At 42.2% G+C, this 25,241-nt stretch overlaps 1 protein-coding gene across 4 annotated transcripts in view; it reads right to left on the minus strand.

Annotated features, from left to right (window-relative positions):
* Window positions 1–3,467: 3,467 nt before the first annotated feature.
* The window catches only part of SPIRE1 (spire type actin nucleation factor 1), a 128,272-nt gene continuing 106,498 nt past the window's right edge, over window positions 3,468–25,241 (minus strand). The window contains exons 9-17 of one of the 4 annotated variants that reach the window (XM_066183835.1): window positions 24,296–24,459; window positions 20,042–20,132; window positions 19,204–19,301; window positions 16,373–16,546; window positions 12,932–13,069; window positions 11,788–11,858; window positions 11,033–11,060; window positions 10,814–10,944; window positions 3,468–9,934 (exon numbers count right to left, since the gene is read on the minus strand). In XM_066183835.1, coding sequence (XP_066039932.1) covers window positions 9,682–9,934; window positions 10,814–10,944; window positions 11,033–11,060; window positions 11,788–11,858; window positions 12,932–13,069; window positions 16,373–16,546; window positions 19,204–19,301; window positions 20,042–20,132; window positions 24,296–24,459 — 1,148 coding nt within the window. In that variant the 3' untranslated portion in view covers window positions 3,468–9,681. Of the gene's footprint in view, window positions 9,935–10,813; window positions 10,945–11,032; window positions 11,061–11,787; window positions 11,859–12,931; window positions 13,070–16,372; window positions 16,547–19,158; window positions 19,302–20,041; window positions 20,133–24,295; window positions 24,460–25,241 lie in introns of all 4 variants that reach the window. The other 3 variants (XM_066183825.1, XM_066183852.1, XM_066183843.1) reach the window with 3 other exon arrangements.

Here is a 25,241-nt window from a genome sequence, read left to right on the forward strand (position 1 = left end):
TAAAATGTTTTGATCTGATAATTTTAAAGTGTTTGTAGCTTAAGGGAATTTTCAGCATTCATATTCTGGTTAGTTTGAAAGTGAACTTTTATTTGGGTATAACTAAATTACGTGATCCTAATGAATAAACCTACTTTAAAAATATGTATTAGTTGAAAGCAATTAAATGAATAGCAAATATTTACATTGCTCTTTTTATGTGGACCTTAAGCCCTTCCTATTTTGGAACAGAAACTTAGAGCTTAAAACAGCCCATGTCTGGAAGATGGATGGCTTTGGTGCAGGTTAGTCGTCCCTTTTTCAGGAGTGATGCCACTTCCTGGGTGAGGAACACAGAAGATGTTCTAGCTCCTGGTGTTCTGCTAGGCAAGGGAGTGCAGCTATGGCAGAGCTCTGCACAAAAGGAGGGAAAAGTTGGTGCTGTGTGCATTTGGAAACCTGTGCTGCAGCAGTTCCATACATGCCTTCTGGAGGGGATGAAAACATGACTGTCAGCAGGGGTAGGAAAGCCTTTGGAGAGGTTCATGTATTGCTTTGGTTTGGGAGAAGAGTTGTCTAAAGCTGCTTCTTGCATCAGAAATGAAGTATTTACCTAGTGTTGTCTTATGGCTGGCTGACTTGTGGATAGCACTTCCAGCACCGGCTCTCAGAGCCAAACTCCTCTGCCACACCCTCAGGTCACTACCAATTACAGGTCAGTTTCCTGATTCCTTTTTTGACACTGTGTTTCCTTCTTGCAGGTACTAATCCCTATCTGCTTCTGTTGCAGCATCTCCTTTCTGTTTTGTTCCTCACTGGTTTTGGGCAACTTCCATTCCACCATTTCCTGCCACTTTGGAAAACCAAGCGTTTAGCCACATAGTTCCAATCTGTCTGCTGCTCCACTTGTCAGGCATCAGTACCTTTCGTACTTGTGCTCAGTCCTCTCCTGCTTTTCTCTAGGCTAAAGGACAGCTGGGAAGCTTTGCGCAGGAAAAAGACTTAATTTCTTCTGGAGACCCATTCCGTCACTTGGTTCCCTCTTGTCTTAGGGGTAGGTGCCAGTTGTGCATCCATGGGATTATCGAACTTCCTGTGGCTGCTCATTTTGCCAGTGTGTACAAAGGACCTTGCAGGGGGTCACACTGGAACCAGGTAGGCTCCAGTGTTTAGCAGATGAAGTGGTTCCTGATTTCCCATAAGCTTTCCTGGGCAGTTTTTACCTTGCTCTCTGTCCTTATTGTTGGCATGTGGGGCTTCCATCTTCCTCCCTTGGCCATGTGACTTGTCAGACCGATGGGATCTCTAGCTGTCTGTGCTGTGATGTTTTTGAAACACCCCAATTCCCTTTCCAATTGTTAGACTATTATAGACTGGGTTGGCCATTGAGACAAAACCCCCCTGCTGTTCATTTTCATTGCTCCCTAGAGAAATTCTTCCATCTTTTCTTTCTTCACTGGAAATGGCTAAAAATATTTCTGAAGTTGGTTTTGTGTCATGTGCATCAACTGAGGTGTCTCAAAGACAGAAAGCTGCATGTGAGGGAAAGTGTTAGGCTGCTTGTGGGAGCAGCAGAGTGAAGCTTTCTGGATTGGAGCAGAAGGAGGAAAAGGATACGTAGGAGGAAAAAAAATGTGTAAAGCAGAAATGGTGTAAAGTCAGCGCTTATTTACTTGGAGGGATCTTGAAGTGCTGGGGGCCAAGCAGAAGAAAGCTCAGTGCTTATAACTGTGTTGATTAATAGGTAGCAAGTGCCATCTTGAATAAGGATTCTGCACTTTGAGAGGTGAAAGGGGAAATGAGTTTTGTGAATTGTGAGAGGGAGGTTGTTTGCAGCAGTTTTTCGGGCTGCCGTTCGGTGTTTCTCAGCTGCAGGGTTGCAATTCAAGGGAAACAGAGTGGGGGGTGTGATGTAGGGAGCTGGCTGGATTTTACGAATTTGGTGCCAGCAAATCAGGTCTCCACATTGGATAGAAGTGTGGCTGCTCTCCCCATCCCTACAGCAGTGTCACACACACCTGCTGTGGAAGGAAGCAACTGGGAAGGGCTGGTTCCTGACTGCAGGGGAAGCAGCAAGGGAAGACAGCAGCAGTGGTTCTCAGAGCGTTGCAAACTGGGCACGTTGGTTCTTGGCCCTGAAGGATTGTAAGATGTTGAAGATGCCAGACTCGAAGTAGACTGTCTAGTTTTTGTGCCAGTGCAGGCTCATGTTAGTGACAAAAAGTATTAACTTAAAACAGTGTAGTCAAATGGTCTGGTGTGTAATTAATTTGGTTTGTTTAGACCATTCTTCCTTTCTCTTAACTTGGCCTTGTGCCAGTGTGAGGCACATGATGCATGATCCCCTATGCCTCTTCTTTTCCTCCATCAGGTCAGCAGGCATGATGGAGGAAGGGTTGTATTTGCTCAGACAACGGGCAATCCTAGTGAAAGCTCCCATATCCTTTTAAGTTTTGCTTTAAGTAAGCAAAGGCATTGAGCTGCAGCAGGTGGTGTCAGGAACTGCTGCAGAGCACGAACTGGGCACCAGTGTACTGACAATGTAATAACCTAGCAGTGAGTAAATGACCAGCCACGTTCCTTGATGAGACACTTCTCATTCAAATCCTCAGGTGAAGCAGTAGTTGGGAGGCAACACCATTCCTACTGTTGCACCTCCCTAGACTGAGAGCCATGAAGGCCAGGGCTGTAAAGTATCTATGTACCCTGTGGTGGTGCTATCCAAAATAAATGCCAGCTACAGTTTAAATAAACACTTCTGGGTGTGACTGTGGTAATGTCTAATGCATTGATGGTTTTCTGAGAAAGCTGCAGAAAAAATAATTTCCATTATTCTGTGCTGGGTAGGCAGCAGGATCCAGTACCAGTCTCCCTGGAGCTTGCTATAAGCCACACACTGCCGAAAAGCTCTGCAGGGTCCTCTGGGTCTGGGCTGGTAACTCCATTTGGGACTGGAAGCTGCTTTGTTTTGCATTAGAACAGAAAAGAGTCATTTAAAATCACTAGCCTTGACTTATTGTAAATAAGACCTTATTTATCTAATAAATTATCTTCTTACTCCACCAACACTACTTGCCACCTGTCAGAATCATGCAGGATATGGGCTAAGCCTTTTAATCACAGCTCCAGGGAGCAGGTCATGCTTTCACTATGGATTTGTTCAGTGAGAAGGCATTTCAGTGAAACACAAGTCCTGTCCTTTTAATTTTTCCACAACTGAGGCGATTGAGGTATGATTCTCATTTTACTGGAAGGCACGTGCAAGTGAAATGATCAGTAAGGGCTGCTAATGTGGGGCCCTGCTGGTACAATACCTTCTCTTTTACTTTGCTATAATTTTGTTTCTGACCTTGCTAAGATCTGCAGCAGCTAAGGTTCAGGGCTCTGCCTGGCCAAGCAAATGTGGCACACGGCCTTGCCAGCTGTGCTCCGCAAGAAATCGTGCCCGTGGTCTTCAGAGTTCCCTCAAGAAAGCGAGAGCAATGCAGTCATTTTAAAGAGCTTTTTATTAGTAATGCAGAAACAAGAAATTGCATTTCAGTACCACATAACATGGAAACAAGCAGAAGACAATTCTGTTGCCTTTTGCTGGTAGAGCTGATGCCCCCTGGTGTCCCTGAAGATGCGCAGACAGTACATGCACAGTGACAGCACAGCAGCAGGGAAGGGGAAGCTCGAAGGGGAAGGGTTTGTGCTTTAGGCCTGTTCATGTCCAAAACGTGCGCCTCCTGTTTGGGATTGTTTTTTCTTTATTAAAGAAGGGGGTTAGGGAGATGGAACCAGCTTTAACAGAAACAGAGCTCAAAACCCCTTCTCATCATCTTCATTTTGCTTTTGATTCACAGGTAGTGCAACCACCAGCCCTTCAATCAGAACATGCCCACCTTAAACGGCTCAGCTGAAGCTGGGCCTTGGGCTCTCTCTGCTGAAAGCTGAGCCATGACAGCGCTGCCTCTATAGATCTGTGCCAGCTGAACTGGTGCTTATTTCCACCAAACTTTGGAAGCCCATCTCGTGCAGAACTTACATCAACTCATGTCCATGTCCTTGAATTCTAGATTTAGCAGGTTTCTGAATTCAGATTTCTGAAATCCAGCTAAAAAATCCCACACTGTGCTGTCTGGCCCAGGGCCCATCCAGCAGAAGCCAAAGCATTGCTGGCTCCCACTTCTAAGCAGTGGTGTCACTGGTTAGAGAAATGCAGAGAGGACCTGAAGCTTAGTGGAAACACCTGCAGCTGCATTAGAGAGACCAAGACTATGATTTTTTCATACTGAGCACTCTTATGGGTTGGCTTTTTTAAAAATCAAATGTATCAATGATCAAACAGGTCGTTTGCAGCTGTGAGTTTACAGTAGCAGCCTGGCACCTTGAAAGATGATCTGCTTACAAATGTATTTTTAAATTAGCTATAGTAAGGCCTGTTCTGAAGGGTCTGTTCCAAAGGGTTTCCTCTAGAAATGTTCTACAGGACCCATCTCGCTGACCTTTGCAGACAGCAGCAGCTCCCGTTACCTCAGGACACAGAGCCTGGGCTACCTCACATCTGACACTCAGTTCAGCCAGGCACTGCCACTGCAAAATAGCCTGACCAGGGAAGAAACTGGAACTTTACCGAATTGGTTTATTGCAAATAAACAAACTAAGCTACTACTGCACAAAATTTGATACCTGTTTAGCTCCACCTCCTGATTATGCCCCATGGCATTTGTTGAGTGCAGACCTACCACAGAAAAATTCATTCACAAGTCTTTGCTTGTCAAAGTACTGTAAAGTTTCACCTCTCTGGAATTTGTTTCACCTGGAAGTAGGGCTAATTCTTTTTAAGTACTGAAAGCAGATGGAAACTTGCACTGCAGGATCCTTTCAGCTCTGACACTGAGCACTCAGGTCTTCAGCAACTGCTCTGAATATTCTTTAAACAATTTGTAATCGGTTTGAAGTGCCTTTTCGCAGCTGGGGACCCTGGGACAGGGAGTAGCTCACAGCTTGTGCCATGGCAGCTGAGCAACGTGGGCAGCTCTGGGATTTTTCCAAGTTAAGGTGAGGGAACAGGGAAGGCCCCAGGCTGCCTCTGCTCTGGGCTGCTGGAGCTCACAGGTGCTGCTCAGCACAGGGGTTCTGTGCCTTTGTGTATCACATCAGGCTGAGCTAATGCCCCTCTGTCATGGTTCTCCTACTCATCACTACAAGGAAGTTCTGGGGAATGGCAATTTCAGGTACCCAAAAAATCTGAAACACAGTAGTAAAAATCAAGACAGAAACGACAAAAGAGGTTTCTATAGCTGGAATTGGTATTCATAAACATTCTCAGACTGGCCTTAAGGTACACATATACAAAAGAAGAAATAAACCAGAGCAGCTCCAAGTTATCAACATGGCAACAGTATAAAATTTTCTGGTAACATGAACATAATCCACGTGCTGTAGCACCAGAGTGTAGAGTTGCAGCACCTTTCTCTCATGCCTGTGTGCTGTCACTGTTTCACAGATGAGACTGAGCTGTTAAGACAGACATTCCTAAGAGTTGTGCAGAGCTGCTGGATGAACTAAAGCAGGAAGGTAGCAATCAGGAGTTTAAAGCTGGAGGTTCTAAGTTTTAACCTATAGAGCATGCAGCCAGTAAAGAACCAGGAAAGTTGATGCTGAACTTGACTGGGGAAAAAGGGATGCTCAGGAGAGAAGAGAGAACAATGTAAGAGTTGTGATAATAATGTTCTCTCCACTTCTGGTTTAAAAACTAAACCAAATCCATCAAAAACCTCTCTGAAAGACTGCCAGCATTTATCTCCCAATGATGAAGGAGGGATGGAGATTTCCCAAAGCCTGTATTACATGCAGGACAAAGGTGCTGCCTCAGGTACAGCCCACCAATGTTGGAAGAAGCAGCACACTCGTAACAGATTTGGCTGCAGATGATGACGAGGAGCTAATCACATCACTGGGGTTACACAAGCAGTTTTTATTGCTATTCTAAGGGTACTTCGACAGGTTTTCATCCCTTCATGCAGCCCAGCCAGTGTTCAGCTGTTATGCAATAATTTTTGTTAACAATTCTTTGCCAAAAGAAACATCTGACTGATCTTACAAAACTATAAAAGCATGAAAAAGAGAGAGACAGAACCTTTAAATCAGCTTCCCCATGAATAATTAACACAGACAAGGGTTATAATGGAAAGGCATTTTATTTTTACCAGGTTACACCCCTCCCTGTATAAAGGAAGTAACGGAGAAAGAGAACAAAAACCCCAACAACCCCTCAAAACACTACTATCACCAGGAACACTTCAAAGGTCAGGTCTGAGAGCTGCAGCAAAAGCCTGCTCACATCTTCCATCACCACCACCGTGAGGGAGAGCTGGTTTTGCATTCCCCACAACCAGGTTCACATACAAAACAAGACTGATGCTGCCAGAGGCATTTTTAGCTCCTTGGGTCTCCTATGATATATTTTAACAGACCTTGGGCAAACTAATAAAGCTAAAAAAAAAAAAAAAAAAAAAAAATTTAAAATTCATGGAACGGAATTCACTGTGCTAGTGCTGCGTTCTTTTCAGCAGTAATTCACTCTAAGATGTGCAAACTGGATTAGGGGGCTGAAAGCGTTAAGTCTAATAAAAGATAACAGCCAACACACATATAAATAAGACTCATTTCCTTTTTAAAACATCATGGGAAAGTCAATTCCCATTGTTTGATTGATGGAGACTTCCTAAATATTAATAAATATATTACAGATATTTACAAGCTTCTGATTTCCCCCTCCGACGCTGACGCGAAGTTCAGCCTGTAACTAGGACATGCTGGGCAGCACCACGGGGTGCTGGGCCAATGGCTGCAGTGGATTCGGGATGCTGGTGCAGGCAGGGAGGAGATGGAAAGCTAAAAATAGCCCACTCTGCAGAGCCAGGCAACCAGCGAGCTGAGCTCCTTCAGGCTTTCCATGCTGAACCAACTCACTGCTTCTCCTCTTGTGGAATGAAATGCCAGGGTAATGTGGAGCAGCTGTGCCAGGGAGGAAGGGATGGAGGGAAGGGAAGAGGCAGCCCACCACACCATGTCTTCTGGAGCCTGCCACAGCATGTGTCAGCAGCTCAGAGGGTTTTTTCCAGGGAAAAAGGGAGGTTATCCAGGCCCTGGCCCATGGCAGCTCTGTGTGAGCAACAGGGAGCCGTCTGTACAACCACTGCATTGTTTTTCAGTGTTTGTGCCCTGCCCAGCACAGCAGAGCCTGCCCTGAGCCAAGGACTTGTGGGAATTCTGGGAAGGCACAGGCTGGATGACAAGGCTCTTCTGCTGCCCCAGAGCCACCCCCGACACTGCCAGAGTGGAGCAGGGCACAGGCATGAAAGACTTGTTTCCCTCTGCACGCTCAGGAGTTACTTAGTTCTTTATCCTGCCTGCTCTTCATCATCCCAAATTCCTCTCCAAGAGGAACAGAAATGTGCTGGATGCTCTGCACCTCGGTGCCTTGAGGACGCCAGGGAAGCAGACTGAGCAGAGGACTGTGTGTCTGTAACATGGCCAGGGCATCTCCATGAAAAAATCGTGACAACAACAACAACAACAACAACAGGGCAGATGCAAAGTGAGATTTCCCGCGTTTGTTTCTGTCTGGTTTCCCTGGTGCACCGTGCAGCAAACACACGGCCTGGTTTTGGCACAGAAACAAGAAAAGGTGCTGATGTGACTGAGATCAGGCGACCCCTCCAGCAACAGCAGAACCTTTCCCACCAGCCAGCCTGTGCTGCTCCCCTGCAATCCTACATCCCTGTCTCATGCCAGTACTCCACGTGCCTTAACGTGCAAGACACTTCTCCAGAGGTGCCACGAGGAGAGGGCTGTGACACCTGACCTTACACGGGACAGCAAGGAGGGAGAGTTAGCACTGAGCCCTGCTTTTCCTGCTTGCATTGGTTCAGAAAAAAAATAGAAACTATTTCAATAAGCTCTACATATGCAAAAATTCTCATTTTCCAAGGGGGCTTTTAACAAAAAATAAGGATGGCTGACTCCCTGGGAAGGATTACAGAGACTTTTGCATGTGCTTTTCAAATCAGCCTAAAAGAGATGATATGGATGGCTGCTCCAAAGACTGCCAAATGGGAGCCAAGCAGCCCTGGTGCCTCCCAGCCTGGGCACTGTGCCTTGCCAGGGCCACAGGGGCAGTCTGTCTCTTGGGCTTTTTGGACAGAGGAAGCTGTTTTTGATTAATACACCCTTAAAATTATGTTATGGAAGTCCAGTCCCAGCTACTTTGGAGCAGTTCTGAGGTATCTCTCATTAACTCGAAGTATAGAAATGTTAATAAATAGATCTGAAACTTTTCTGCTATGTCATCCTATAATACACTGCTATATAGATATTAAATATGCCTCAGGGTATTAAAAATTTATGAAAAAGTTACAGTAGTTGATTTTCAAGTATTAATAACTTGGCTACGTTAGCTTGTTTTTAAATAGCAAAAAGATCTGGCCCCAAATTATTGACTAAATTCTGGCTATGACTTAATTAAAAAAAAAAAGAAAAAAGTATTTTGAATATTTAAAAAAGTGCAAAAAAGCATGAGATGTCAGTTAATGTAAAATTGTTAGAACTTCTAAACAGTTAGTCTAGCACTCCCTTGTGAATGAATTAAAAAGGGGGAAAGAATGAAAAAAAGATTAAAGAAAAAAAAGAGATCACTCCCAATCTGAGAGAGCGCTGTCCCAAATTTCAGCAGAACACGAATTTTTACAGCCAAGTTATAAACCCCAGAAAAAATGGGGTTACTAGTGGATATGCTGTCAGACAGAACTATAGCAGTATCTGTGTGCTCCATTATAATACAAATTTACACCTTACTCACTGCTTTCTCTGAGTAACCACGAGAACAATTTTACAGGTATTCAGTTAAAATTAGAAGCCTCCCTTATTTCCCATCTTCCCCATAAACTGTACAACTTTGTCTACTACTAAAATTCACTGCTACTAGTAGTCATTATCATACATTCAAGATAGAAAGTAAACTACTAAAACCTGCTCAGGAGTCACTCAGAAGGACACTAAGGCTTAAGAAGTACAGCAGCTCAGGGGTACGACCCACCACACGGGCCAAGAGCTTGGTCACCTGCTTTGCCCCAGGACACTGACACTGTAGAGCCCCGTGCTGAACCCCGATCTCAGAGCAACCCAAATGGTTCTAAGGAAGATGGATTTGAGTGGAGCTGCTCACGCTGGGTGCCTGCTGTGTGACACGGCCCTTGGCTGCCTCAACAAGGGCGTGAGCACTCCCAGGGTGGGAATGCAGCAGGACCTACTGTTTGCTTCTGTGCTAACACTGACACTGTGCTAGGTCTGGTTCTCCATCAGACACCGGCCCTCAGCTCATCTCAGGAAAAATGACTCAAAGCATGGTTAAAAAAAGACTGAAAGCAAGAAAAGGCTTTTTCATTTGGACGCACGCGTACGAAAGAGGCAACAATTTCAAACTACTGATTTTCTCCCGGCGTGAGCAGCTGACCCGTCGTGTATCACCCTGCACAGACCCAAACACAGCTCTCTGTGTCTCTGGGAACTGCTGGAGTAGGGAATCCTGTGATCGAATGCAAACCCAAGACAGTCAAGTGGAACGAAGCAACGGGGTGACAATTCCATTCCAGTGACCTCTCGTTCAGGGATGATGATCTCATGGAGAAGGAAGCAAAGCAGAAGGCACAGGGCTCAGATCTCATTGATCGTCCTTTCCGAGGGGCAGTACTCCGAGGTTCCTGGCGATGACATGTAGAAGGACTGCGTTTTCCTTTTTAACCTGGCTCGCTTGTTGGCCAGAGACAAGCTGCGCCGGCTCGAGTTGATGATTTCTGAGATGAACTTCTTGCAGTCCACGCAAACCTCCATCGTGCTCCAGTCCTCCATTAATTCTTTGGGAAACTCTTCTTGTGACTTATCCACAGACTTGGACCTTGAGGTCAACCTGAAAGGCGAAAGAACAGGATCTGTCACGTTATTTGTCAGCTTGGCTATAGGCCCCAGGAAAAATCACATCAGAAAGGTCTGGATTTAAATTTTCCTTCCTCCTGTCCCAAGTTACACAAAACACTGGAGAGGACAACTTCTGCCTGCATTGGCAAGATTGCAGGGTCACTGACTGAGGGCGTGTATAACATTTACATCCTGGCAAAAACAACCTTACTAGTAGTGAAAAATAGCTGATGTCTTTGGTTAATCTACACAGCACCGTAACAATGGTGATCTATGCAGAGGGTTTATTCAGCAGATTCCCTCAAAAAGGAGCATTTCTTTTATATTTAATTTCTTGGATTAGCTTTGACAACCATCTGTGTATACGATAGAAAACCAACGGATAGCTTCATAATATTAAAAGTGAAAAAATTCATAACTTCATAATATTAAGTGAAAAAATTATGAAAACCCGAGTAAGAAAAATTAGGGCAAAAGAAGATAAATCTGTGCACTAGACATCATTGAATTCTTGTTCAGTGGGTGATTTCAGCCTGCAAGATTTATCTCCAAGGGTCTATTCACACCAAAAAAAGACATGTAGAGGATATTTTCTCAGAGGCCCTACAGAAATACAGTTGACCCAGACTCTCATGATTCTGCAACTGTAATGTGAAAAAAGGTTTAAGACACTTTTAGGTTGCTATTTCTGTAAATCAAAGCAATGGCTAGAAGAGACCTGGTTTTTCAGGCTTCAGAAAAGCTACTACAGGCATTAGAAACAATACCCAACCACAAAACAGGTGAGCAACATCTTCATGATTGATAACCCAGCATGAAACATTTGGGGAACACTTGCAACAGACACAAGTGAGGCTGGGTTGTGTCTCACCTGCTCCGCAGGGAATGGTGATGACTGGTAGAGGGTTTGTCTGGCCTCATGAAGCTTTCTCCCCTTTGCAAGGTTGAAGGTCCCAGGGAGAAGATGGGGAGGGTGGAGTATGGCTTCGATGGCAGCCGCATCTGTTGGGAAGAGCACAGGCCACGTGCAGCATCATTACAAAGATTGCAGCTTTTTAGAAAGGCTCAAAACATAAGTTTCCTTACTTACTTTTTTGCAACACTGTGAGCATACAGGCCTGTGTAAAAAAGCAAGAGCATGAATCAATCCATTGGGAAAAATTATGTTTAAATGAAGTATAAGGGATTTCAGGAGTTAGAAACCCTCCCCCCTACATTCTCCCCTCAAACAAACATTTTCATTTTTAAAGCTTCTTCAACATAGTAACTTCAATCGGAACATGAAGCCAGAAGGAAGGAGAAATGCTGAACAAGAACTACACCTAAATTAAAAATAGGGAGGAAAAAAATAATAATAAGCTGGTTTTCCTCTAAAGAAACCTCTTCTGGTAAGTGAGACCAAAACTCAGAGATTACATAGATCTTCTGACTTGTTGTCTCACTGTTAACTTAAAATTTATCATTCTGCCTGCAAATATTCCTTCTTGGATTTCCTCTGCCCCAATACTCAAGAAATAGCCCAAAAAGTAAATTGCCTTGAAATGTTTTCCCCAAACTCAGAGGTTGTAGACTGGGGAGTAAATTCCGTCTTGCTTTCTCATAAGGGAAAAAAAAAAAAAAAAAAAGGTTTCTCTCACTTTCAGTTCAGAGTTTCAGTCCAAGGAAGCAATTCAGTCACTTAAAAATTAAATGTTTCTGCACAGTTTTTTTTTTAACACAGACTGTTACAGAAACCCATCCAACTACTGCTGTATGCAGCAGAAACTTTTGAGGGTTTCTAATGTATAAATCAATCATTTTCCTTATGAAATTGGACTCATTTATTAACAGACATAAAATATTTACCTCTTGCAGAACTGACATGTGTAAGACCAGGTAAAGAAAGAAAACCTTCTTGTTCGACAGCAAAAGCAGAGCTAGAGGAAGAAGAACAGAGGAATCCACAGTGTTAAGCAAAGTCCCACACAGTGATGACTTCACTGACCAGTTGCTGTTGGCAAGGTCACAGGGGCAGTGCTACATCCAGTTCTGGGGCCTGTATTTCTAAGATGATATTGTGAACAAGGTCCAGAATCGTATCTTCATATATTTAGAATTAGGCCTTTAATTGTTTTACCTAAATTAAATACTTGCCCATTAACTATATGACTTTGGTTAGAAATAAAAGCAAACAATTTTAATAGTGGGGTAAATTAATTCAAGTCTAAACCTACTTTGAGATTTGATAAAAGATCATTACTAAGCTTTATATATCATGACAACAGGCAACAGTTGAATCTAATGAATGACATTATAAGGTTCTTGTTCATCTGCCTTACATGTATTAAACCTTTAAAATAAATCCGGATACTAGACACAGGTAGGCCTGTAGATAAAATACACATTGAAGTCAAAACAGACTTCCTGGAGGTGTCCAAGAAGCACAAATCAAAAGTGGGAGAAAAGGATGCTGCTTCTACTGGAAGTACCAATCTCCAACCTGCAGTTTACAGAAAAATGCATTAGTTAAGGGGTCTCTAATATTAAACCTCCTTCTAGGGTCACATGTTGCATTACTTCTCTGAAGGCTTTAATTCCCTCTGTGCTTGATAGTAAGGATTCATATATGAAGAACTTGTAGTTTTCTGTTGCTATCTGTAATTCTATTTTCTGGAATAGAAAAGGTAACCAAACCTGCAGAAGGCATGGGAACAGAAATCACCTCAGTCAGTGAAGTTCAAAGCAGACACATACAGATACACTCTGATCATTGCAAACGCTACTGCATTTTTATAGACAATCTGAACAAACAAGGTGTTTCCATGAAAATTTTTGATGTTTCTGGACATCATTCGAGGAAGTTGACCCACAAGTCACACATTTAGGGGATTGTTTGGTGGATAACTCTCCTTTCTCTCCAATAGAGAGTAAGAAACAAATGTGTAAATGGGAGGCTTGTGCAACTGGCCTCCTTCAGTACCCTTCAGAGCCTCCCCAGACTCAGCCCTACCTTTCCTTTCTTGAGAGCAGTGTAGACATCTTTATACTGCTGGTACTTCTCCAGCTCCGCCTTCACAAGCACCTGACGGATGTGCATGACCTCCTCCACTGTCAGAGCCAGACATTCCACGGGGTAACAGAACTCCTCCTGGAAGCCAAAAACCCCGTATTATTTCAAAGACAAACGGATTCTTCCAGAGTTCAACCTACACAACCAGCCACCTGGTTAGTAACTCCAGAAACAGGGGATTTCTCCCATCAAACTGGAATAGCACTGGCTCATTCATGGGCATCACATGAGTGCCAAACCATTGGAAGCTGCATAAGTGTGATGTAAATGGTCTTATTTGAACCTTCACAACAACAACAGTTTTCTTCATCTTTCCTCCTCAAATCACTTGACCCTTCTCTCCATTTGTCTTTTATTTGATTCAAGCCAATCAACATTCAGATTTATAATTTGAAAGGGAAAATGTAATATGGTAGATGGCATTATTTTATGTATACTGTTTGAGGTATACATCAAATAATTTCTCTGAGACTTTGTGATGCCCAGAGTGGCCAAAGAAAGTTGTTAGTAGCCCATTCTAGCAGAAGTTTTTATTCAGTGGTACCACATCTTGGTGCTCACTTGATCAGAATCACACCAGGACTACAAAAAGTTACATCAGTTCAGGCAGAAAAGTTCTCCTTTCTGCCCCAAGAAAGTGACAGAAGCAATTTAAACTTTACAGAATAATGTTCCAGTATCAAGCAGGTGAACTGGTTACCCAGTGTTGCATTAGAAATGGTAGAGACTCAAATAGAGAATTAACAGCCAACTTTCCACTTACAAAATTTTGCATCTCTTCTGTGTTGCAGCATTTAGGAGAATATTGAGTGCAGAACTCCTGAATTTGGTACCAGAGAATAAAAAGCACCAACCCAATTTGTAATCCAGCCCAGTAGTTGATTATACATTTCCAAAAGAAAGACAGAAACCTCTGTGGGAACTCCCATTGCATAATGCTTAGTGAACCTTTTCAGTCAGCCCAGAGGGGCTACTGTGCAGTAATGACAATGACAGGCAATGCTCTCTGAATAAACGAAGGAAATTTCTCCTGCATACACAAAGACGTGGCTGACAGTTTGGAGATCTCGTTTACAAATTGAAGTGATGAATCGGATTAGTACGGAAATGCTCCATTTCCATGTACTCAGAGGTCTGTTCTGTCTTTCCATCAGATTAAAAAGAAAATCTTTCTACGTTGCAGACCTGGCAAACATTAGCATTTAGGAACCACCACATTTTTAAAAACTGTTGTCTTACCTATCTAGAAAGGGAACACAAAGAAACTTCACTCTGTTTAGGGTGCCCCACAAAAGACTAGAATTGAGTTAACTTTGTTAGATTTGCCAGCTAAACCTTTGAGGTATGGACCGCTAGTTTTCCGGAAAAAAAACAAGCTACATCAAAAGCAGCTGCAATTTGCTCTGAGGTGTAAAACCGCACAGCCAAAACAAAGTATCTTCTGTTCCTTACGAGCAACTTTACAGCTAACCAGCAGCTCTCAGCGTTTCGGTCTGGGTTCTTCCCATAGCAACTGCCTTGCTATGGGGAAGGCACGGCTGCAGGCTGGGGCGGCACGGGAGAGGAAGTGGGTGGGAAAGCGGGATGCTCACAATGCCAGCAACACCCCCCGAGTCTGCATCGTGGGAGACTGAGGGAAACTATCCGAGGTGAATGAGGCTGACCGAATGCTTGCAATCAACCAGAGCTTTAAGTCCTTTACAAACACGTTTCTTACTTGAAGCTCTTCCTTCCCCCTCATGAACGCCCATTCCTTTAATTTACAGAACGATGACGTCGGGGAATATTGCTCCTTTGAAGAAACTCTGCGGATCTGCTATAGGTGTAGAGCACGTACTAGGGGAATAGTGTGGGCCTGTTGTCGTACCAATCGAAAATGAATACCATTAAAATAGAAATAGCCAGCGGGCAGCAGGGGAAACATAGAAAATATTCACATGTTTAAATGCTAATGTTTTAATTCCAGTGGTTACACAAGGACAACAAAATGTTAATGCAACATTAAATGAAAGATAAATCATCCCATTTCAGAAAACTGCTTGGAGTTTTTTTCCCTTTTCAGAATATAAATAAGTACACAAGAAAATCTTTTGTTTCTACACTACCTCTAAGGCACTGAAATTAATTAAATTTTGTAAGCACTGGCTAAACTTCATTGAACAATGATGCTTTGGAGTTATTGCTCAAACTTCCAACAATAGCCTGCACCCAAATTCAGCAGCTCCAAGTGAGAGTACTCTCTGCAGTACTCACATATGACAGAACATGGTAAAGACAAAATGTGGTTTGAATTGTCTTGATCTTCCAGAATTATACTCAATACTCTTTTTAATATTAAACACAAGCCAGTATCCTTATTTTTAAAGGGGAAAAAGTATTATTTGAAAATACTATTTTGAACTTGAAGTTTCTGTGATCTTCTTGGGGACTGGCTTAACACTGACTATGAATTCATCTTAGAAACACTATAGCTTAAGGTGTGTATGTGTAATTTTTCTATGCAGGAAAAGCAGGTAGTAAGAATTGCATATCTATAATGTGCTTTGTAGGTCATTCTTAGTGTACACACACCTAATAGGTTCTTATGACTAACACATTTTTACTCTAATGTATTCCTTCTTCTCATTAAAGGATGTCACTAGACATTCAAATGAGTTGCATTAGTAAATTGCAAAATGAATGAGTGCCGGAGTGGCCTCTAAATTCTGCAATTTACAATTAGTCAGGCACTCTAAACTCTTGCTCCTTTTGCAGACTAGAAGTTTCTAAAAGGCCAGCTGGGGATCTCAACTATAAATTCTCCTACAAGAGGTTTCACCTTTCCACTTATTGGTTGGGACAACAAAAAGAAGGAAAAATTATATCATTCACATTCATAACATAGGGGTAGATGAATTACTCTTTTTTTAATGGATTTGCCTTCCCTGATAGATGGATATAAGCTATTCTGCAAAGTTCTGATACATAAGTCTGCTGAGGACCAAAACAATATGTAGGTTTTCAAGTAAAGCAGATTGCACCCATTCTACGTGGTGTACCTTGGGAGAAACATAAAACCTTATTCTTTTCAACATAGTCCAAGGATCACAATAGTTTTGCTGGATTTTTGCTGCAGGATCTTCATGTGCTGTAATATTTAAGGTCTGTCCCACTGGTAATCTGATGATGTTGCATTTTTAGTTTGCTGTCCTTTCAGAACTGATTTCTTTTCCCCGTGAGGTGATTGAAGACACACAAATATCCTACACACATTGAAATCAAAGTCAATCAGGTGCAATGTCCCAGCCTAAGCTGTAATTCTTGCCACAGCTGAGGAAGTGCTCCCCTAGGAGGGACCATGCTGGTGAAGGTGATTTCCAAAGCCAGCAAAAAGAGGCAAACCTTTGCGGGTTTCCACCTGCTGGCAAAAGCTCTCTCACAGAGATAGTACATAGCCCCTGCCACCCCACACATGGCTGCTTCAACGGGATGAGAGCTGAGCAGAGAAGCTGTTTGCATAGTTGAAAAAAGTGGTCTGAAAGTCATCCTTGGAAATAAACTGGTTATCCTAGGAACCTGAACAATAGATAGGAAGCAGAGAAGCGAATGCTGTGTATAAATGAAACCATTAGCTTTGGTCCTCTGGGTCATGAAAAAAAAAAAAAGATCATAAAAATAATAATTAAAAAAGCAAACAGACTGCAAAGGCACCCACATGTAAATCTCAGGACACTGAATTGATTGCAATCTGATTAAGCACCAAATCAGCTCACTACAGCAACCAACAGGGCTGACCTCCTCAAAATCACTGAGCCACCCTGCCTTTCCATGTAGCACTGGCAGGGTGACATGTCAAAAGGACTGTGTTTGGCGCTCTTCCAAGTTTGTTTCCCCTCCCCACCTACTTGGGCCCAACTACCTCTGTCTGATGAGATGCCAGTTCACAAAACCATCGTTAGTATGCAAGACAGAGGAGTTTCTTGCTAATCCTGCTAAGAGACTGTAGCAAACCCCTGCCTGGTTTCCCCGGCATTGACAGCTATTTGCTGACAAGGCCTCTTTCACCTTGGAGAGAAACCAGGGTCACAGGAGCTGGTGATAAGAAATGAAACTCCATCAATCCTGGAGGAAGGGACAAAGAAGTGTGAGGTCAAGTAAAAAATAAATAATACTCCACACTTATTGAGAAGCATTCACTCTGGGAATGGCAATTTCACAGATGCAACATCTGGTGTAGCCACTGGAAGAGGTTGGCATCCCTCTGGGAAGGAGAGAGTTGCAAAAAGCCAAAGTGTGGACCTGGGCCAGTGCCAGCATACCAGAACACATCTCCCAAAATGAAAAACAAGAGTGTTGAGGGAGGTGTCTGTCATACCCTAGAGGGCACTATTGCCAAGTTAAAGAATTAGCTCTCAAAGCATCAAATAAAATAGGTTCTTATTAACAGAACATCATTTCATTACTGGTTTCCTTCTTTTTCACCTCAAAGTCAAAACCAAGACAGGTGACAGTTCTCTAGAGATTTAAAAAAAAAAAGAAAAAGAAAAAAGACCAAAACAAACAAAAAAGTCCCCAAAAGAAACTAGTAAAACCCTTCCCATCTGTTCCCAAATTAGCCTGACTTATCTGATGGCTTTTTCTCCCTTTTCCTTTTGTATTTTTCAAGGGGAATGGAATAATTGAATTAGTTTTTCTGCAGTGGTTTTATTTTTAATGTATTTTTCTAGGCATATGTCAATGAACAGACCAACAGAGGGAGAATATGTATGTGGTCAAGAAGATTGTGGTAAGAACTTGGTTGACCTATTTTAAATAACAGCCTCCTATAAGATTTTAAGTTGCATGATCCTCTGAAATACATGAGATTACCATGAGCACACTCAGTAACACTAAAAGTGTGATGGAGCAAATGTCTCAGTATAACACAAGATGCTTTCTCCCCTCCTCCCTTTAAACTATTTGTCTGTGAATGAATCTGGGCCTACCAGAAAATGAAGTCTGGGTTTCCACATAGAGTGACAGGGCAACCCATTTTATGTGACAGTGACTTCAAACACACGCTGAAGGAGCCCTTTAATACGCGTCTGCTGCAATACATCCTGTTCCTAGCTCACTTTGGCAGGAGATGTCCACTTGGGCCATGCATTTATCAGCATGTTACTACCTGACCTGCATCTGGAATGAGAAACTACATTCTAGTTGGAAGAATGCAATAAAATCCAGCAGGCCTTTGAAAAGGAAAAGGCCATTGTGGGAATATTTGGAGGTATTTTTCCTATAACTGATTAGCTTCATCATCTAATAGGTTTGGATCCCGGCTATCATCTCTTGGGCCAACAAAAACGCTCTTCAAAGCCCTTTAATACCACAGCACTACACGACAGGGCAAGGGAATATTCCCTTCCTTTCAAAACTCGGATGTGTTTATCGATTTCTCTATTCACCAGCACCTCATGGGGCACACTTTGAAACCCTGCTGGTATGAAAAGAGACAAGGAACATATCCTGCATGAAATTACAAAGCGCTAATCAGTATGTCAGCATAAACGAACCAGGATTTCATACCCTTTGCTGTTTGTACTCTGCTGGAAAACAGTTTTCAATTAAAGCTAATTGATCAAATGCACTGTACTTTCTTTTCAAGCAGTAATACAGGTTTTTGCCTCAGTAACTTCAACAAAGCAACACAGACAAACCTTGATTTGGATTACTGAAAGAGCTTTCATATGTATAAACATTACCAGGCAAGTTCTTACGGTGGGAAGAAAAGAAATCATTCCATTCGTCCAGCCATTAACTGCAATACTTCCAACAACTAAAAAAATTCCCCCAAATCCCAAAATAGATCCACTGCTTTGGAATTGTCTCTATTCAAGAGGAATATCAGTAAGGTGAAGTTCATCTGTTTTGGTAACATTCTGAAACAAAAATCAAGACATGTGGTTTACCCAGAGTCCTAATCACAGTGCAAATGTTTTCTGAGGCACCTGTACCTGGGATTTTGGATAAATATGTTAGAGAGACAAAGTTCAAATCTTGATTTCAAAACACCTTTAGTAGCCAAGAGCTGTTTCTGAATTGAGGAGTTTTCTTTGGGTCATGTTCTAATCACACTGAAGCCAAGTTTTAATTTTCATTATACTCTTAGCATTCCTCTTTTTCTCTCTCCTACCACCCACTCCACTTACAAGTGACCTGGAGCTCTGTTTTGAAGGGGGTAGGAACTGTCTCACATTGGTTGGTGTTTCCTTTTCAATGGAGTGTCTTCTCTGAGGCGGCTGCCGTCTCTCAGGCTGCGGCGTAGACGATATTGGCAGGAACTTGGGAGGCACTAGGGATTCAATCAGTACAAAAAATTTAGTTCTTCTATGAGAGACTGTTGGAGAACACTGCTCAGTACTTAATCCAGCCACTGATTTGCTAGAATTCCTACTACTGGTGGCTGAAGTTATATATCCATACTGAGGTGTTTCGGGATATTATTATTTCACCATCATGCACAGAAAACAGAGGGACAGATTACACAGCTCATTACAAAACCTTCCCAATCAAACTGAAATATTTCAAAACAAATTAAAAATACTGTTCCAGTAAAACCTGCAATAACTGTGCCTGAAAACCAAAGACCAGATCTTGCCCTTTTCCCTGTAAGTATTTATGAGAAGTACTGGTGATTACTAAGTGTCTTTCAAACACTGCCACAGTGGCAGAGATGGAGGAAACTTATAAATTGGTCTTAGCTTAGAACATGCTTCTGTAGCAAAAAAATTATTTTATGAGATGAGCATAGCTAAGCTATCCCCTCCATTCACTTATGACTTCCTCTACGGTCCTACATAAACTTCATGGATGAAACTTTCTGTTTCACAAAGATATCCACCCAGAGTGGAGGCTAATTAATGCCTTCCAACTGTTTATCACATTTGACCCATTCAGCAGGGTTCAGCTTTAGAAGTTTATTCCACTAACAACTCTCAGCTTCAGCTTTCCATATAAGTTTGACACAAAGTTCATAGCACAGAAGACAACAGAAGTGCAGAAAAGCACCCACTGGGCTCTCTCATAACTCACTCTTTCTGCTGCTGGTGCCTTCTTGAGGGGGGTCTTCCACTTGTGAGGGAGAGATGCTGCTGCTGCTTCCTGATTTGTGCACTGATTCCTCCTGTGTGGCAAGAGGAAAAGAAACAGAATTTCTCAGGGATGGTTTTTAGTTGTACTGTTTTTTTAGCACACAGAAACTACAAAGATATTTTGGACCATTCAGTCATTCAAAGTCCTAGAAGAAGTCCGGAGAAAAACACTGACTCTGCACAGTACTGAGCAAACAGAATTTTGAGTGCTTGATTTTTTTAGAAAGTGAAATAAATGGTACATAATTTGAATTTAGTGTGTTTAACTACTGCATGAAACAACAAGATCAGGAAAGAGGTGGATGAAACCACTGCAAACTGTTCATTTTCCTTGTTTTATTCAAAGACTTCTAGGGATTTGCAGCTACAGCACATATGTTAACACAGCTTTATATCTCACACTGACAAGGAATTAGCACTAAGATTTCTCTGGTCTCCAAAGGAATAAGAGCCACTCACACAAGTGACTCAGGTGAAGAGAAATTAAACTGAATTTGACTGTACTGTTCCCTAATTCCCAATCCTGGTGTGTTTTTCTTTCTTCTGTATTTAAAAGAAATCTCATTCACTGTATCAGCATGCTTCTTCTTAACAGCCAACAACAACTCCTGCAAGATGAAGGAAAGTGAAATGGGCTCTGACTAAACACCTCTCAGCTATCTACAGCTTTATGCCACCCAAATAATTAAATCCTTTGCTGTCACCTAAAGCCCGTCTTCAGGCACTCAATCCCAGCAAAGAAACAGAAGCCTCCCAAATGAAGAGTGCTGAAGGATGGAGCTTGAACGCTCTTTACCTCTAATGTGAGTGCTTTCAACCAAAAAGACTTAACATCATTTAGGCTGTCAAGATTTACAGATCAAACCAGTGACCTGCCCTAAAATCCAGCAAGTGGCTGAGCTTCTCTCTCACAGATTTCCTTAGCTGAAAAATCTTCCTTGGCTGAAAGATTGCCTTCTTTGGTAACAGCAAGTCAGAAAGAAAAGCTGGCAGGATCATCTCAATGAACACCACGCATCACAGGGCACAGGCCTCTACAAATTCCCATCAGGTGATCTGTCCTTTAGGCTTAGCCCAAGGGTAGGTGTTATATGTGAGAACACTGATCCCACCTATTTGCCACAACACACTACTCTCCAAGGGGTCTCAAACCAGCTCATATCCCCAAAGAGTATATTCACTTTAACATTTCAATTGTGAACCCACAAAACACTTGTGATGGGAAGCTTATAAGGAAGCTTGAGCAGCACATTGAGCTACGTCACCTGTTTTACTTGCAGAAACCAGCACAGCTCAGCTACAGAGCTGGCTCAGACAGTTCTGCATATTGCTGCATGGTTGCCTTGAAGACCAATGGAGAACTTCCATGACAACTGGATGCACTGTTCTTTAGAAGGGCTGCAAGAGTGTTCACAAGTCTAGAGTAAAATATTTAAATTTCGAGAAAGAGAACAGCCCTGTACAAAGGGAACTACTCAACTTCTCACTTTGTAGAAGTCAGATTGTTCTGAGTGGAAGATGAGATTACCATTGCCAGAGAAGCTAATGAACTAAGATGAAGAACTAAGTAAGCTCTTCTACTGTTCTAAAGAATGAGCTGTTGGGGCCAATGGCTAAGTATAAAAAATATTACGTATAAACTAAGACATGGAAAATGGAAGCCAGGAGGAAGTTAAACTGGACATAAAATCCTACTTAGACAACAGGTATTACAGGTTAGTAATTTCAAATTACTACTTCCGTGCACAAACACGTGCACTGACAATGCTATTGATGTCCTACAATTTCTCAAACAGAAGGCTTTTTTTTGAGAATGAAATCTGATGTAGGAAGTCCTGATGAACCACTCGATGAATTCCTCCATACCTATACAGCAACTGTTGACTATTATCATAGACTGTCTGACATTTTATGTCTGAGGTTGGATTAACCCAACATCCAGGGCTCCACAGTTCTCCAGAGTGCCAAACAATTAGAATTTTACAGTTACTGAGAAACCTGCAGCTTAAAACATCTAAATATATTACAGACACAGTTTTAGGCCAGATAGCTGTAGCTTCATTAGGAAGAGACAATTTTTTAATCTGTATAAAAACTGACTCTTAGATTGCTACTTCTCTTAGCTACACAAAGCCAAATGGCACTTCCTGTTCCACACCCCTTGGAATCTGTGATTTTAGTGGTGATGCAGAAAAAGCAAGGACAGAAAGAAGGAAGAATTTATACAATATTCATCCTTGGTAGAAAATGGGCATAGGGCTGTATTAGACCTTGCCATTCACCTCTACCTGGCTACACTGAGTATTGGGACATAGCCTGCATTGCAACACCGATGAAAGAACAAAGGGGACACATGGGGAAGAAAATGCATCTGCATCACAGCTCATCTGGAGGTCCACAGCTCAGCAGTGCAGGTATTTCCAGCCTGTAATTTAGGGCACAACACAGTCATAATTTCACTCCCAGTGAGTGACTCCAAATAGGTTAAGCCCAATTCAAACTGCAGACAAAGAGGTGGCCAAGTCATTTACAGGCAATCAGAACAACCTACACACTCTCCTCTGTGTTACATATAAAGTAAAAGTCAGGGAGGAAATAAAAGATTTGGACAGGGCGATCTTCACTCTCTTCAAGTGTTCCATGTCCTTAACCACCTCAAAAAACTTCACCCAAACTCCTTTCAGTTTATTTTCACTACCTTAGCACTCCTCCTGAGCCCCAACCAGTATTCTGCTGAGCATCTTTATCATCTCAGTTGCTTCACCTACTATTTCTATTGACTCAAACTAGTCCAGCATCTGTTCTCTGTGACAGCTCGATGTGGTTTATTTATTTTCAATTTATCTTTTGCTGTATGTTCCAGTGCTTGTTCCATACCACTTTGCTTGCCTACACAATATTCCCTAATCAATATTCATGTTCAGACATTTTATTTTTCCCTTCTACAAGAATCATTTCACATTTCCCATTACATAATTTTCTTTGTCTGACTTCTGCTCATTTTCCTGTGTGAAATAGCGTGCTGCTTCAGGATACACAGAGGTAAAGGCTGTAAGATCCAACTCTCACTGACAGACCTTAATATTCCTGCATCCTGCCCAGCTTCATTCATATTAACAAACCACGTATAGCCTCTATTGTAATTTTAAAGACTGATGAGTGATCTCAGAATGCAAATCTCTTCTGTCTTCAGAACAGATGCATCAAATTATGCACCCACACAAGTCACCCACAGGAAAACCCCAAAGAGGGCCAGCCTTTCACAGATCAGAAAGTATGCAAAGAGATAAATTTCTCCCCACATATATTTCTTCCCAGCCTCCTATCTTTCAGCATAGACGCCTTTGTAACCACTCTGTCAGGAAACTCCTCCTTTCCCATTTACAAGAGAGAAAAAGAGTCAGGGAAGACTGCTTTCCCCAGGCTAAAATTATCCTCTGTGAATAAAGCCTGCCTGCATGTGCTTTCCAGACAGCTTAACTTTCAGAAAGGTCCAAACTCAATTAATAACACTACTGGTCCAGAAGACAAAGCCCATTCTTGAGGATGTAATGTTGGTACTTCCTGAGGATCACATATAATGCAGCTTTGAAGCTAAAAAGCTTTTTAAGGTTTTCTCCTTCTAATGCTTTTTTAAATCTTTAACTGTTCATTTAGAGTGGATGAATTCAAAATTATTTCTCCACCTGAGTGGTATTTGCTTGTCTCTATCTGTGAAACATTTTTGGGGTGTTCATTCCTAATCTTATATAGCAAACTAATGCACTGACATTTGCACCAAACTGCAACCCCTCTGGCACAGCTGCTGCTCTTTATTTAACAGCTGTTATGGTGAGGCTAGCCCCACATCTGAGTCCTTTAGTGACAGCTACTGCATGAGTGCCAGAAGGGTGCTATGTACTTTCCTAAATTCCCAATAGCATAATTGCTACCAACACACTGTGGACAGATACCGGGCATTTAGGAAAGTAAGTAAATACGGGTTTAAGGCCAAAATTTCCATTTAGTCTTTCAGAAGAGTATAGTCCTTTTTGGGCTCTGATCTAGTATTTTTGAAGTTCTGTGGGCTGACAAAGCAGCCATGGAAAATCTGAATTATAATTTGCACAGTCACTTCTCATCTGATCAGTTCAGCAAGCTAAGAAGTAAGACAGTTCTGACAAATGGAGAAGCAAGTTGCGTCCTGATTTTTTACCTCTGAATCTGAGCTGTCAAGTTCAGCCAACGTGGGAGCTTTAAGGAGCCTCTTGCGTTGCACTGTCACTTGTGTGGCCCCGTTCTGCTTTCCCTGTGGTGCTGGGCCACCGTTCACTACAGAGGCATCCACTAATTTTCTTCCAGTCTCTGGTGTTGGTACATCTACCAAAAGAAACAGAACAATTGGTGTTTGCACCTGAAATGTATTTTGCCTCCTCAAATCTTACTGTTAAGGTAATACACACAAAAGGAAAAAAAATTATTGTGATAGTTGTATCTGTGCAATTATTTTACTTCTAGTAATTCACTGCTCAGACAATTACAAGCAATGGCTTGCAGTACAGAAGCAGTATGAAAGAATGAAAGCAGTGCAAAAAGCAGCATTGCATAATGCTAAAACCCAACGTCAGACCAACACCGATCAGCTTTTAAAAAATTGCCTGTGTTAAGCCCGAAAATATTCTTCCTTCAACCTACAGTCTATAATTAACTATGTAACAAGGAGCAGAAGAATGCACAACCATATCTGGGCAAGTGGGTTTCCAGTGAATGAGAAGACAACACCACACAGAAATTAGGACGTTTAGCACGGAGTAAACCCAGTTTTTCCTGTGAGGACAGAACTGCACTTTATTCTGCAGGATACAGAGAAGGAATGAAAATTAGGTAAATAATGAGTCTTCATTGAACACATGCACAGCTCTAAGGCTTGCATGGCCATTTGTATTAAAAACATGTCTGTGCATTCAGACCTTCATGGAACGGCAGAAACATGAGACTCCAGCTCTATTTTCATCTACATGACTTTTACAAGGATGTAACTCCACTGAGTAAATTACTCAGGATTTCTGCCAGTGTGCAATGAAGATGCATCTTGGATAATGTAAGCTTTGGGTCTGCTGTGCTTAGCCTAGCTTAGCTTTAGACATTAAGATAATGACCTA

The sequence above is a fragment of the Chamaea fasciata genome, unplaced genomic scaffold, assembly GCF_029207755.1.
Source record: "Chamaea fasciata isolate MVZ Bird 193981 ecotype frontalis unplaced genomic scaffold, bChaFas1.0.hap1 SCAF_1, whole genome shotgun sequence".
Taxonomy (NCBI): domain Eukaryota; kingdom Metazoa; phylum Chordata; class Aves; order Passeriformes; family Sylviidae; genus Chamaea; species Chamaea fasciata.